The sequence below is a fragment of the Plectropomus leopardus genome, chromosome 9 (genome assembly GCF_008729295.1).
Source record: "Plectropomus leopardus isolate mb chromosome 9, YSFRI_Pleo_2.0, whole genome shotgun sequence".
NCBI classification, from domain to species: domain Eukaryota; kingdom Metazoa; phylum Chordata; class Actinopteri; order Perciformes; family Serranidae; genus Plectropomus; species Plectropomus leopardus.
Genome location: NC_056471.1, coordinates 4,827,933 through 4,844,083, shown reverse-complemented (window position 1 = coordinate 4,844,083; position 16,151 = coordinate 4,827,933). Strand labels below are relative to the sequence as shown.

Below are 16,151 nucleotides of genomic sequence, written 5' to 3'. Positions count from 1 at the left end.
GAATGTGACAATGCAATCGTTGGCCACAAATTGGTTAGATATCATACGAATTGCTGTATGTGCATTTTTTTTTATTTTTTTAGGATATCATACAAACTGTATGCTATGCTAAATTGATTAGCCACTCAACAGAAAATTAATGAACAACAATGGTGATAACTGATCTTTTTTTTAAGTTATTAATCATGCAACAATGCCAAACATTTGCTGGTCACATTTTCTTAAATATATGGGGACATTTATTGTTTTTAAATAATTGTTGGGGGTTTTAAAATGTTGTTTGGCAAAATAAGAGGTTCTAATACATCACCTTGGTCAAGGATAATTATGGTTCTATTTTCTAGACTAAAGATGGATGGTTTAAATGAAAATAACTCAGAAATTTATAGATAATAGTAATAATCATCATAATATAATCACCCACTCCACCTGTTATTGGATCATGTAATTGCAGGACTTGCTGGTAGTAGTATTTAAAGGGGTGTACCAGTAAATCACTCTGAAATTCTCTCAAGGGCTGAGCTGTCACACACAGACGTTTACACACATGCATTTATGCGGCAGTGACGCTGCAGCGGACATGACCCCGGCTACGTAAGGTTGTGCTGGTAGACCTCCCGGGCACATCTGCTCTTACCATCTCACACACACCACGCACACACACACATATAGATTTTACTCTTTACAGTGGAAAGAAGGAGGGAGGGAAAGGGTGGAGGAAAACTGACAGACAGAGAGGAGACAGATGCAAAGAAGGAGATAAAGGAAATGAAGAAGACATTTCAGTTGGACCATCTTTGAAAATCATTAAACCCCCTTGGTGAAAAAAAGAAACTAGAGTAAATGTGTGTTTGTTTTCACTGGCTTTATGTATTAAGTCCTGTCGATGTAGGGTAACAAATCTGCTTTGGTGGTAGAAAGAAAGGTGCAGCAGGAGTTATAGCAGTGTTAAGTTTGGTTTCTCTCATTGTATGATCTGGAAAATCTCCACCAACCTCTAGTTTTTTAATGGACAGGTGTTCATAAACAAACACAGCAACACGCAGGCAGTTCTTTTTTTAAATTCCTGCAGAGACGTGTTACCTGACATTACTGAATGCTGTCAAAATCAACTGATTAATACAATAATCCTTTGATAATAGCTCAAAGGTAAATATGATCCGCATTTAAATCCGTGGCTGGACCCTGCCAACATGAATCACATTCTTTGCCCGCGCTGTGTTTTTAACTGCTGTCAATCACACAGGAACACATGCAATTTGTTTTTCTAACATTTGGATACCAGTGAAAAGATTAAGTCCAAACTTAAACCCAATTTGGACTATTATGTGTGTCTCAGCAGCTTGAAGGTGTTAAGAAAAACTCAGGTGCTGAGACCGTTTAGTTTTTTCTTTTGTGAATTTTTACCATAATCCGCTCATATCTTTTTTAAGCAAATAAAAAAAAAAAAAAAAACGCCATGTGTAGAAAATAACTTGTTTAACCTTTTGAAACCTGGGTCATCAGTTTTCTTGTGCTGTAATCAGACACATTTTAAAAGCATTTAAACCTTTGAAACGTGAGCAAATTGGTTTGATTGTTTATTTCAAAAACATGGGAATAATGGCAATAAACAATTGGCAGGAATAAGGTGACAAGAAAATCATAAGAAAAAAAATAGCTGAAAGAGAATGAGAGAGAAAAAGAGGGACAGAGAATCACTGGAAAATTATCCAGAAAAAGGAAAAAAACAAAAACAAAACTGCTTTCATAGTTATTGAAATAATATTGAAAAAATGTGATACACAAAAGGAAGTTAGAGATTTATTCATATTATCATATTTTAATACTTTTTAATGATTTTTTGTTTATTTGTTTTGTGTTTTTTGTAAACAACTTTTCTGATTTGTGCTAATTTTCAGGTAAATTCAGTTTTTATCGTTTTTTTTTTATTTGTTCATTTTTGGGTCATTTCTTAAGTTGTTCTTTGCCCTCTTTCCAAGCCAATTAAGACAATTTTCCCCAGTTTCAAAGGGTTAAATGAATAAAAAATACAATAATGGGAGTGTCATTCACAGCTTTAGTAGTTTCCTTCTAATTATTGTTTCCTTGATATGTTACAGCACATGATTCCAGCTTTTATGGCATGTTTATGGCATACAACACACACACATTCACATCATTTGCCTTTTTAATGAAGGTATTACTTCATATAATATAATATAAATGTTAATTTACATTCAAATGTAAATGTACATTTATATTATACTTAAGTGTTTAGATATATTTATTTTACATTAGTACTTATGTTTAAATTGTACTGATATATTCTACACTTTCCTACTTCTTTTAAGACTTTAGAATGGGAGCATCTGTAACCAAAGGCATTTTCCCCTCGGGGATCAATTAAGTGTTTCTGATTCTGATTCTGATTCTGATATATTTGTGTGTTCATGGTAAAATCAGTATGGCAACGGCAATGGCAATGTTTTTAAATGTTAATAGTGCTTCACAACAGGAATATCAATGGGATATTTCATGCACATGGGGACAAAAAGATATGGTAAGGTGTTATCCTACGGAGTGACACTTTTTGTGGCTATTTTAATTGAGTGTTTTGTGCTTTCTCCACTAAACTAAACTAAACTGAACAGAGAGAACCTCTTAAGGACAATAGAGTGTCTTAAAGTGTCTGTTATAACAGTTTATTGACTATTTATTGTGAAAATGTGACATTATTCATTCATTCCTCCTCCTCCTCCCTCGCTCCCTTCTCGCCCTCGCCGTCATTTCTGTCCCTGTCTGATGACGTAGGGAAGTCGGTGTTTACAATGGCGGCTGTCTGCTAATTGAAAGAAAAAATGTGTGTTTTATAGCCGAGGAACACTCACCACTTAGCGAAGAAAGGCACAAGATATTTTTTCAGGATGACCAACAGAACATCTTACTTTTATGACCCAGACGTGGGCAACTTTCATTATGGTGAGTTTGGTTATCGTCGTGAACGGGCCTACAAAGGGGAATGATGCTAACGCAAGCTAGCTACATGCTAACGACTTGAGAGCTGCAATTTACATCATTTTTTAGCATTTCACGCGCTCTCCGTGCATTTAGAGGTCCGTTATGCAGGTTTTCACCTTTGCACACATTCATAATTATCGCTACGTTTTGTACAAATTCCGAAGCACCTGGCGAGCTTTGCTAGTGTTAGCTAACGTCCGGCTGCAACTAACCGGTGCTGTCTTTAATTAAAATGTCCCATCATGTGTCGCTCTGTGCTCGGTCTGTGGCTGATATTTAGTTCCTACGCTCAGTTTAATGTCTTAAAATGATCTGTTTGTAGTAAACTGGAGATTGACGTACAAGGATCGCTGTATTAAGTTAGCTACGTTAACTTACATCGCAGCCCGTCATTGTGTGTAATGCCTTTTTTCAATAATTCTGTTTGTTATAATTGTAACTAATACAACCATGCCCTTCTGTCAAAAGTGATTAACCTTGTGAGTAACCATGAGAATCTGCTCAGTGTGGTTATGAATTTGAGATGACTTATTTCAGTATTGGGCACCAGGGAAGTCATTCTAATACGAATGAATGAATAAATGAGAATGAATGAGTAAATGAAACATTTATTGCCCCAAGGGGGTTTGGGGAATAATAAGCTTTAAATGCTGCATTATAGAAATATAATGGAAATATCTTGCCTGGAAAGTCATGAAATTTTGTTCCACATGATGAAAATGTTATTGGCCATGGATAACTCAAAAGACACGCTATACAGCCCTGAAGAGATGTAAGATGACCACAAGACAATATAAAATTACCACAAAGAGATGCAAAACCACTACAACAAATTTAAGACATCCCCGGAGAAACACAAAACAAACAATAATAGATACATAACAACCCCCGAGAGACACAAAATTACTAATAAGAGATGCAAAACAACTATTAAGACATGCTAAACAACCAATAAGAGATGCAAAGTGACTCTGAAGATGTCCAAAACAACCACAATTATATCCAAACTACCATAAATAGATGCAATGAATGACAAAGAGATGCAGAATGAATGCAGAGAAATGCAAAACAACCCAAAATAGAAATAAAATTATCTATAAGACATACAAAATGACCCAAAAAATGCTAAATAACCCTAAAGATATGCAAAATGACAACAAAGACATGCAAAAAAAGACACAAAATTACTCAAAAGATGTGCAAAACAACCAGAAAGATCTGCAAACGACCACAAAGAGATGCAAAATGATCCTCAAAGAGTTGCAAAGTAACCCCAAAAAGAGAAAGAACCTCACAAAGAGATGCACAAAAATGCAAAGATTTGCAAAATGACCCCAAAGTATTGCAATAAAACCCCAAAGAGAGGCAAAACTTCTCTAAAGAGACACAAATGTACTCAGATATGTGCTGATACATGTGATACGTTTAGTTAATCATTACATACGTTTCTTTATTTTATGCCTGCTTTTCATCTTTTAAATAACGATTGGATAGAGTTTAAATCCAACATGTTTAAAAATGTAAATAAGGCAAGAAGAAAACATTTTTATTATAGGTCCTTGAAAAGTCATGGGAAAAGTTTTGAAATGTTGTTCTTGAAAATGTGTGGGAACCCTTTGTAATGTTGAAACTGTTTGTCTCTGCCAGGTGCTGGCCACCCCATGAAGCCTCACCGTTTGTCTCTGACTCACAGTCTGGTGTTGCACTATGGACTCTACAAGAAGATGATGGTGAGCAGTACAGTGTTACAGACTCTGCTGACGCTTTTCACACATTTGCTCACTCTTGATTATTTTTTTTTAAACACTAAAATCAGGAGTATAAACTAATAAATAATTCCGTCCTTTTTTTAATCAAATGTTTCTTTTCTTATTAGGTGTTTAAGCCATACAAAGCATCTCAGCACGACATGTGTCGGTTCCACTCTGAAGATTACATAGACTTCCTACAGAAGGTCAGCCCCAATAACATGCAGGGCTTCACCAAGAGCCTCAACACATTCAATGTCGGAGACGACTGGTGAGTATCACTCTTTTCATAAAAATGGTTTGTTTTTGTAATTTTTTAATTCCCTTAATGTCAGATATTTTGAAGATTGTTGAAATGTAATATCATAGCATACTAAAATCACCTTGGTTTCTTAGTCATCATATATCAGCTACTATTTGTTTCAGCTCCTTTGTAACTAGACTTTTTAATCTATAGCCCTTTTTACACAGAGATCACACCATAGAAGAGCTACAAACTGCATTAACACTGCCTGTTCAAGGCGAGAATATCACGCTGTTATGCCACCTTGTTCTGGATATGACATTCGATCGCAGAAACGGGGCGGAGTGCTCTTATCTCTGAGCCAGGAATGGAGGTAGTAACAGTAACACTGGGTGTGTGTAAACTGGGTAAAGACCCACTGGGTCAAGTAACTCTGGGTCTTTATAAAACATAAAGCCGGAAAGACGTGACCATGGGCGGCACAGGTGTGATGTTTTGACGATGTGTTTATGTGTGCGACCCACTTCAGGAGATATAAAAAGCAGCTGTTCACATAGTGGCCAATTGAAGGAAGAAAAACTGCGGCCATAAATGTCTGCAAACTGGGAAAACAATAATGTTTGGGAGCTCCCTACCCTCCGAGCAGAGGACGAAATCAGCTGCCATATAACAGAGACAGTAAATGATTGTGATTAATACATGAATGTCTTTGTTTTTGTTTATAAAATACTGCCGACGCATATGTTGTATGTCATGCTAGAGGCGGATGTTTGTGTGTTAACTGTCACGGCCGTCATGCCTCTTGATTGCAGCATGCTGCGATTCAGTGTAAAATCCCACACTGGAGCGGAAAGATGGCACTATCAATTGGTTCTATGTAAATGTGCAGCTGCTGTTTCTTTTAGTTAACCGCCAACTACTGCTAGCTGCTTTTTTAATGTCCTGCTGGGTCCCACACATATCACACTGTCAAACATCACAAGCCCTTGATCCCATCCTGCTGGCTGTCCTTTTTACACAGACCTCGGTTCAGCGCTGTTACTACTACTGTTGATGGCCCAAAGGTTATTTGTACATTTGTTCAGAACAAATTTAATTAATTGTTTTTTCCGACTCTATTGCACGTTTGTCCGGCCTGGAAGACAGATCCCACCTCAGTTGCTCTTCCTGAGGGGGAGGGTTTTAGTTAATGAGAGGGTCTAAGGACAGAGGGATGTTATATGCTGTAAATCCCTCTGAGGCAAACTGTGATTACTGATAATGGGCTTTATAAATAAAATTGACTTGACTTGACAGAACAGTAAGGCAGCATAATGGCACAGTATCTCCGCCTTGAACTGGCGGTGTAAACGGGGCTTATGATTACCTTAAGATTCCCAGTCCTGCTTCTTACTCCTTTGAAACATTAGTAATCCATCCACAGCCTAAGTGCCTGATTCTCCACCTGACAGCCACATTTACTCTACCTGTTATTAGAGCACTGATAAACCATAACAGAAATATTTTGTGTCTGTGTGTTTTTGTTTCAGTCCTGTGTTTCCAGGTCTGTTTGAGTTTTGCTCAAGGTACACAGGAGCCTCCTTACAGGGAGCCACACAGCTCAACCACAAGGTAACACACAGCTGCAAACACACACCCAACTGAAGTCAGTGTCGCCACATTGAAAATCAACGGTTTATCCCATTTAAGCCCCTCCCCTGTCACAAGCATCACAGACACTGCTTTAGTAGAATTTTTTTTTATTATGTCAGCTGCACTCATGTTAACTTCCTGTCAGGCTCTGAGGCTGCTACTGAGCAGCTGGAGGTGAACATGTGTGCAGCAGATGATCCCTAAATCAGCGGACATCACTCAGACAGTGTTAACACTTACATGTTGAATGGAGACAGCAGCAACATGGCTGCAGCACTGCTGATAGGCTGATGCTGCGTTTCATTAGTAGTTCCACTCGTCCTCCTTCACTTCCCCTCAGCCCGTCGATATTACGTAACAGCTGACGTCGCACGGAGGCAACTTGGAGAGCAGAGGGAAAGCAGACACCTGCCCTCGTTCGTTTTCAGCTCGACTATCATGGATCGACCGCCAGTTGCAGTATTAGCACTATATCGCTTTTTACAAACCATCAGAAAGAAATATAAAAGTATGTATATTATATGTATATTTTATTTTATTTTATTTTATTCTCTGGTTTATCCATCTTCTTCTTCTGTGGTGCAACCGGAGTTTTACTTATTACTGGCCACTAACCATGGATGCATTTTCCTGCATCAAATGCATAACTGCAGTGCATTGTGGGTGATATAGTTCTCTGGAGTGGTCATCGTTGTTCACTCCCGCCCTCAGCGTTGATCTCATCTAGTTCACTTCAGTTTTTCAGACAGTTAGAGCAGCCCATAAGATGGCGGCAGGGATTCCCCTGAGGGCAAGTGCCGAGGGAAAGTGAACGCGGGCATGTTGAACGACTTTTGGAATCCAGCGTGAGTTTTGGTGATTGTGTGACCTTTAATTAAATTAATTCTGCTTTGTTTTCCAGATCTGTGACATAGCCATCAACTGGGCTGGAGGTTTGCATCATGCCAAGAAATTTGAGGTCAGAACTTAGTGCTGTATCATGTTGTAATCTTAATGCTCAACTCTTAACTTAGTTGAGCTGTTCATGGCTAAAGAACTAAAATGATTCCTCTGTGTTTGCAGGCATCTGGGTTTTGTTACGTCAATGACATCGTCATCAGTATACTGGAGCTACTCAAGTAAGACGACACTTTTCTGAATAACCTTCAAGAGTCTGCTGTATCTGTTTCTCTCTTTAAAACTGTGTGTGTGTGTGTGTGTGTGTGTGTGTGTGTGTTACAGATACCACCCTAGGGTTCTGTACATTGACATAGACATTCACCATGGCGACGGCGTACAGGAGGCCTTTTACCTGACTGACCGCGTCATGACTGTGTCCTTCCACAAATATGGGAACTACTTTTTCCCAGGAACAGGTACGAGCTGCATCTGATAAACAAGCATCTGATAAATGTGGATGATCAGAAAGTTTTTCTTCGCTTAGAGACCAGGCTGGACGTTTCTGCACAGATTGTGAAAGTGCCCTTTATCTGCATTTAATATGGCCAACAGGCATTACAAACAGACAAATAACAAGTTTATTTGTTCAGTAATTGTCTTTGTTTTGAATGTACAGAAAACTGTGCAATGCTTAATCTTTGAAAGTTCCTTTGCTGGCATTGATGATTGATAATAAGTGTTTATCAAATTTTCATATTTAGAAGGTTTTTTTGTCAACAAATTCCTTTGTCTGTTTAAGGAGCAGCTGTGGCTCAGAGGTAGTGCCCAGTTATCCTCTAATTGGAAGAACAGCTGTTTGATCCCTGGCTCTTCCAGTCAAAATGTCAGAGTATCCTTGGGCAAGATACTGAATGCCAAATTGCTCCTAATCGCTGTTCCATCAGTGTGTGAATGCATATGAATGTGTAAAAAACGGGGTATCAGGGGGCATCTTGGCCATCAGTGTGTGAATGTGTGTGTGAAAGGGTGTATGTAACTAGAAGTGTGAAAGCGTTTTCAGTGGTCAGAATGACGAAAAAAGCACTATGCAAGTGCAGGCCTCTTTACCATTTACCAGTAATGGCTGAAAGGGTAATTCTGCACCTTTGCGTCATACAGTATGTGCAAAACATGGAAATGGTCTCTCATGATACCGTGTAGCATATTTAAAAAACAAACAAACAAACATACAGACACAGTAATCAGGTGAAAAACTTGATTTTTCTGGAGGGGGTCTTCAAATTATTTATCTTAAGAAACTGTTATGATGACAACTATAGAGAAACTAACATCCAATTCTGCACATTTCCTTTCTGCTTTCTCAACATTTTAAAGTGATGCAAAGTGGAACTCTGTAATCTCAGCTATGTTGATACAGTATGTCATTACTGTGTTGTGACTGTACAAGTGTGTATTGATACAGTCTGTGTGTGTGTGTGTGTGTTTGCTGCAGGTGACATGTACGAGGTGGGAGCAGAGAGCGGCCGGTACTACTGCCTCAATGTTCCTCTCAGAGATGGCATCGATGACCAGAGTGAGTTCACTTCCTGCTCAGATTTAAGCACTCAATTGTAGCACCGGTTGAATAAATGACAAACAGAGCGCAGCAGCTCAGAGGATTTATACTGTTGTGAACTTGTTATCATGTGACCCATGGCCAACGTATGTGTGTGTTCCAGGCTACAGGCAGCTGTTCCAGCCGGTTATTAAACAGGTTGTTGATTTCTACCAGCCGACCTGCATCGTTCTACAGGTCAGTGTGTAACTCTGAATCTCTGATGAATCTGTTGATTAAACACTTGTCATCTCAGTTAATGGATCATGGATTATTGTATGAGAGAAAATGCCAGATGTTTCAGTGAGATCAGGGCCAGATGAGGTCAACTTATCATATCAGATAATAAGGATCCACGTAGACGCAGGATTATTGTTCATGTTTGAGGCCTGTGTGTTCTTCTCCCCTCAGTGCGGTGCGGATTCTCTGGGCTGTGACAGACTGGGCTGCTTCAACCTCAGTATACGAGGACACGGGTGAGTCCAACTTGAATTAAGTCATCTTTTCCGACTCAAATTTAAGTGTCTCGTTTGGAAAGACTGTCAGCAGCTTCTGGTTTTGATCAGGGAGCTGTGTCACAAAGCAAATTCAACTTAGTCTGGCTCTTTTGGGTTTACCTGGCTTCACTGAGCCTCACACTGGTGATCCTGGATAACTGGTATCATGAGGCTGCTGCACTCCAGCTATGAACCAGTCCATGTCAGAGAGGCAAAGAATGCATCTATCCATAGTAATTATTGCCTCTTTATATGGTTCTCACTAGCTATTCATGGGGGGGGGGCTAACTGCTGCCTAGCAGTGGCACGCTATTAATTTAGGAGTAATTGGCATTCTTGAACATACACATGTACCTACGATCAAATCCGAGTTTCCTGGCATTCATGAATTATTTTTGTCCTCTGCAGTAGTTTGTGGAGTTTCAGTCAAAGAGTGTATAACTGATCTGCCGGTCTGATCAGAGCTGATCAGGTCAGATTGATGGATGAGAGGAGCAGCTGCTGCAGAGGCGAGTGCAAGCAAACTTTTAGAACCAACGTAGTCAGCGGTTCAGTTTCACTTTCACGGCAGCTTTGAAAAAATCAAAACATGGCAGCAAATGTTATCATGATGAGCCACTACAAATAAATTAATGTGTGGTAAACCCTGGGATGTGATAATAAACCTGTAAGGAAAGTGTATTAAAGCAGGGATAATTATTTTAACTTGTGCATGTGTGTTAATGTGTGTATTCTTTGCTCCCTGTCTTTCAGTGAGTGTGTGGAGTTTGTGAAGAGTTTTAAGATTCCTCTGTTGGTCCTGGGTGGAGGAGGATACACAGTGAGGAACGTGGCTCGCTGCTGGTGAGTTTGTTTTTCTACACAAAATGTGATTTTACAGTGAAGAGGTGCGGGACATCCCATTTTGTAAGTTTAATCATGATTTAGGTTTTGCTGATGAAGATAATTGCTGTTTTTATCTGTTCTAGGACCTTTGAGACATCTCTGTTATTGGATGAATCCATCAGTGATGAGCTGCCTTATAGCGGTGAGTTAGAATAGAAGGTCTTTATTCTCAATTTACTGGTGAATAAAACAAAATTCAGGCACACTTCCTGAGTGGAGCTCAAATATACAAGATATAAAATAATAAGATTTAATACATGAATAGCATTAGCATCTGGTGGTGTGTACACAGCTGTGATTATTGTAACAATAAATTCTCATGGCCAGGGTTCCTGTGGATCCTTAAAAAGTCTTAAAAGGCATTGAATTCAGTACTCTAAAAAAAAGGGCTTTATTGGTATTAAATTGACTTAAATTTATCTTTCAAAAGTTTTAAAAATGCTCAGCCATGGAAAGATTTTATGAATAGTTTTTTTTCTGACATTACATAGTGAAATCTCTAAATATTTGATAACATCTATTTTTTGTTACTTTTAATAAATTTCTCTTCTTAAACTCATACAATAAAATTGTCCTTCAGTTTTGGTTATTAGAAAATTGGTCTTAAACTTAATGCCAAGTGTCATAAAAGTCTCAAATCTACCTTTCTTTAAGCTATAAGAACCCTGCTCATGGTATTTAATGGTTGTTATTTTATGCTTGATGGAGCATTGTTCAGGATTTAGGGAATCTCTTAACAGAAGTGTAATATAATTCAATTCATTTCAAACATCTTTATTTATCCCAAAGGGCAATTTCAGTTTCAACAGTTTACAGACCATATAAACATGCACAAATAAACAGCGTCAGGAGTAAGGAGCCTGTCAGAGACAATAAATAAATAAATAAACGAAAAAATATGTCGACTGGCACGCTGGCGCCATCGTGTGGCCCCCTAAGTAGGCTAGTGAACACAAGAGTACATAGCTTTAAAAAACGTTTAAAAACAATGGAAAAAATAAGTAAATAATAAGGTTACAAGGCAAAGGATATAAAAGCGGTTAATACCCGGATACTTAAATAAAATGCTCATTCCTAGAAACTTGTCAAGGCTTAACAGCCTGATAGCAGACTGATGGACTTTGAATAACGGTTTCTTTTCCTGAGTGGACCTATAAAGCGCCTGTCCGAGCTTCAGTGAACAGTACGTGGTTGTGTTAGTCAATAATACCTTTGGCAGTCTATAATATTCTATAAGCTATTTGGTCCATAATATTCATAATTACTGAGAAACTAAGAATTGTTTTTTTTTATTATAAACTTTAACTTAACTAATATGATAATGTCCCTCCCCTGCACTCCAGTGTCTGTTTTTGTGTTGCCCAAAATGGCTTCAGGATCAGAGTCCTGTTATGTTTTTGTGGAGCAGAAAATCCTTTTGAGCATTTTTAACCTTTACTGCCATCTGTTGGAAGAATGATCATTTGAAATTTTCAATTCAAATAGTACATTATATCTGGATTCAGTAGGAATATTTTTTCCACATAAATCACGGAAAATATGAATCTGTCGACCTCACCTTCTCTTGTTTCTATCCTCTGCAGAGTATTTTGAGTACTTTGCTCCAGACTTCACGCTGCATCCTGATGTCAGCACCAGGATAGAAAACCAGAACTCCAGACAGGTGAGACATCAGCCGCACTGATTAGTGACGGCGTTATAACAGCGTCTGCAGAACCTGTGGAAGCGTTGAGGTGTATTTGTTGAGCACGTAAAGATAACGGATGACATCAGTCCTGTGGTCAGTCTTTCTAACTGCGTACATGTTGCTCACGTGTTGCTGCAGTACTTGGAGCAGATCCGTCAGACGGTGTTCGAGAACTTAAAGATGTTGAACCACGCGCCCAGCGTCCAGATCCACGACGTGCCCTCTGACATGCTGAGCTACGAACGCACTGACGAGCCAGACCCTGACGAGAGGGGGGGCGAGGAAAACTACACCAGGTCAGCACACCCGCATGTGGCCAGGATGAGCACAACACATATTTTCAAACATTTTAACACTTTACCCGCCACTGAAGAGATTTTCCATCATTTACAACACAACAGTTCCCCGACATCGATGAGACGTTCCATCAATCGCTGTTTTCACTGTTATGATGTAGGGGGCGCTGCTATCGATGTTGTGCAATACAACAACATTTCTGTGTCCAAAAACAGAAGAACAAGACGATCCCAGGATATCAGGAAGGGAGAACCACAAACCTGCTGACTTAATTGCTCATTAGCAGCTTTTCAGAGCCTCTGAGTGACGTTCTTTTAAAAAAGCAACAAGAGACACATTCAGCCACTTATTCAGCTCACCTGGGAATAAGGGAGAAATATATTGTCATTGAAAAATTACTGAATATGAGCAAAAATGCTAGCACTGGCTGGCAACTGAATAATAATACTGTGGCGGTGAAAGTTTTGACTACATTACAAATCTTGTAAACATCCTGTACCTAACTGGCTGTCAATAATGTCACTTCCTCAGGCCGGAGGCAGCCAACGAGTTCTACGACGGTGACCACGACAACGACAAAGAGAGCGACGTAGAAATTTAACCCGTGAGGATGAGCGGAGCTTTTTCCCTGCAGCATTCTGTTCGCATCAGGATTTATCATCACTGCAGATTTAACAGACACTCAGACTTTTGTGGAAGGACTGAAAAGACTCAAGCTCTGCTCTCTCACTCAGTAGGTTCTCTTTTTGTAACAGTCCTCAACCTGCCGTCCTTTACACTGGCATCATGGTTGTTTCAACTCATCGGCACCAGAGCCTTGTATATAACGTCAGTGAACACACACACAACTATTCCCGTTTCTGTTTGGGGCTGTCAAATATTAGAACGGTCAGGATGAGCTCAAGTAACGTGTCCTTTAATAATGCGGGACACTGAAACACACAGTGTACCTTCTTTATTTCACGAGCAGCGTCGACTAAACTCAACTCAAAACAAACGTATTTCTGCATGTGCACACCACAGACTGTATATAAAGATGGATGACACATACCTCCACTATGCTGAAGTGAAGCTAAAATATTCCGGATAAGGCGGCTGCCATCTTGTGACATCTTTCGGAGGTGTGAGTCTGCGCAGTAGCGGTCTCCGCAGGGGTAGAGTTCCCGCAAAAACACCTGTCTGACCAATTGCAAGCAGCACCATTGAACACTAGCACACTTACTGGCTCACACAGCTGTCAATCATGGCAGGAAATCCCCTTTTTGTAGAATTAAATAACTCATTAAAATCAAACTTATCATTAAAAGGATCACTTGAACAAACATCAGGGTGATGAGAACTGATTTCAGTGACAGAAAGCATCTTGTTACTCCCACTGTTAAGGCCTCTAAAAACTAAAGACGGCTCAACAGAGACAGCAAACATATTAAGGACGCCAGAGACAGATGTAAAAGTATAAAAGCACAAAACTGTACTTACTCTGCTAACATGGAGGGGCGGGGCCTTATGACCTAAACCGCAGCCAGCCACCAGGAGACCATCCAGGTGTTTTGGCTTCACTTTGAGGAGTTGTCATGTTGTCCATCTTTATATAAAGCCTGCGGTGAACACAGACAGAAGACTTAAACATCTAGATTTTGATAAAAGCATTTTTTGTAACAGTGTTCATGTTATCTTAGTAATGTGTTTGACTTTTGAAAGAGAAAACTTATCTGCAACAAATTTTCCAAGTATTTTAATCGACTGAATTGAACAGCCTAGGCAATGTATGTTGTCCCACACATAAAGTTATCTGAAGAACAATGTTAAATCACCCAGAAATTTAACAGCAGTTAGTTTAGAGCTCTGTGTGACAGAATGCAGTGTACAGCACATGTGAGGACACTAATTGAAAAAAAAAATCCCCACAAGGTGTCATGGAAAAGACACAACGAGATTTTTCATCCTACGAGACACGTGAGATGTTGTTTCTGCCACGATACATTAGTCACACATGAGCCAATTCAGATGTTTAAAAACCACGTTTAAACTGTTTCAGACAGAATCTATGTACAAATAATTCCAACCAACATTTTATTTCCACCAGTTTCTTAGTTTAAAGTCACTGTGTAGCTGCCACATTGTTTTTTTAAATCCTGGCATTATTCATGTGCCTTACAGCTCTGGAAAGTCGAGCACTGGTGTCGAGCTGGGCACTTTCACATCAGCGTCCCTTTTTTTACTTGACATGGATTTGGATTTCTACAATTGAACTTTTGTAAACGAGGCAACTGGACTTTGATGCAAACAGGAATCATTCTCCTGTTTTTCATTCCTTTCTCTTCTCATTGCTGTATGTATACATGTATGGACTGTGAGTGTCCAGAATGTAGGAGAGAAGCTCTGTGGTGATGCGGCTGGCAGTTTGGTAGTAAAACATTTGATACTGAAGCAGTTAGTTTGTTGAGTGATCAGATGTTAACGTTGGTGCTTCACTCTTAATGACAATGGTCTCATTACTAATGGACAGAGAGCGCCCCCAGGGACCCTCATCAAAAAGCCTATGGGATTTTTTCCATTTGATTTTGGATTGCAGCAGTAAATAAGCTCTGTGGCAAAGAAAACACTTATGATGGTTACACGTTTTTATCACAGCCTTCACATGTGAACACAGCTTTTCTGATTTGGTGAAGCCTACATTTAATCGCTGGAAGTAAATGAACTACACCACAGTTTCATGACTAACGTCGCCCCCACAGCGAGACTGTCATGCTGTGTTCGGTGCGGCATGATGCCATTCTGTTGTGTCATATAGCCACTTGAAGGCAACCAAGTCACATAAAAGCTTCAAAGTTCACAGCTGTATATTTAATGACCTATTTTATGAGGTTGAGCAAAATGTGAAAGTCTCTCCAGCTTGTGTTAACCACAGACCTTATTTCAGGCTTCTAACCAAAAACTCATTCAAAAAACCCACCGACTTTTGGGACGAGGGAACCAGAGGTGCAGAAATGCTGATTACCACAATAGAAGTATTTTCCTCAATCTGCCACCTCCAGTCCTCTTTTAGTAAGAAACAAGTTTTATGTGATTTTTGATATTGTTGTCTACTTTTGTTTTTAATAAAAAAATATATATATAGATATATGTAACAAATGTAATCATTGCATGTAATATAAAAATACTGTTAAGCATCTACATGTAGTTTTAGGCCATCTATGAAACAGTCGCAATTTAACACGGATGCCTACATGACCTCAAACAGATGTTCAGATCTGGGGTCAAAGAATCCACACTAGTTGCAGTTATAGCTTGACTAGATACTCGTACTGTGGGGATTGCAAAGCATAGGTAAGGCCTACGTAATCAGTGACCTGTTTTTTAGTAATATTTAAGTCGGAAACTGAATTGACGCTGGGGTCTACCCTCTTCTAATCGCAGTGAGCAGACTCTAAGCTGACTCAAAATCTCAATCCATTCAAGCAACAACATAGTATGTCACAAATACTCCCATAACAATATTAGAAAAATTGTCTCACTATAGAATGTGAAAAAACAAAACAAAAAGAGTCATAGTATTGAAGGTCATTTAAAGAAAGATATAACATAGTATGTCATAAAAATAAAAACATAAATCATATCATAGTATAGTCAAAGAACAATATGTCATAATATTAAAAGCAATAGGATAGTATATAACAACAATAAA

The 16,151-nt window shown here is 39.1% G+C and overlaps 1 protein-coding gene across 1 annotated transcript; it reads left to right on the top strand.

The window, feature by feature from the left end:
• Positions 1-2,798: 2,798 nt before the first annotated feature.
• hdac3 (histone deacetylase 3) lies at positions 2,799-13,877 on the top strand. Its single transcript, XM_042493612.1, has 15 exons — positions 2,799-2,961; positions 4,648-4,730; positions 4,877-5,019; positions 6,522-6,603; positions 7,526-7,582; positions 7,687-7,742; positions 7,846-7,979; positions 8,996-9,076; positions 9,222-9,295; positions 9,509-9,573; positions 10,348-10,437; positions 10,563-10,621; positions 12,063-12,142; positions 12,305-12,462; positions 12,995-13,877. The coding sequence occupies exons 1-15, from the start codon at positions 2,907-2,909 to the stop codon at positions 13,062-13,064; spliced, it is 1,287 nt and encodes a 428-aa protein (XP_042349546.1). The 5' UTR covers positions 2,799-2,906; the 3' UTR covers positions 13,065-13,877.
• The last annotated feature ends 2,274 nt before the right edge of the window (positions 13,878-16,151 follow it).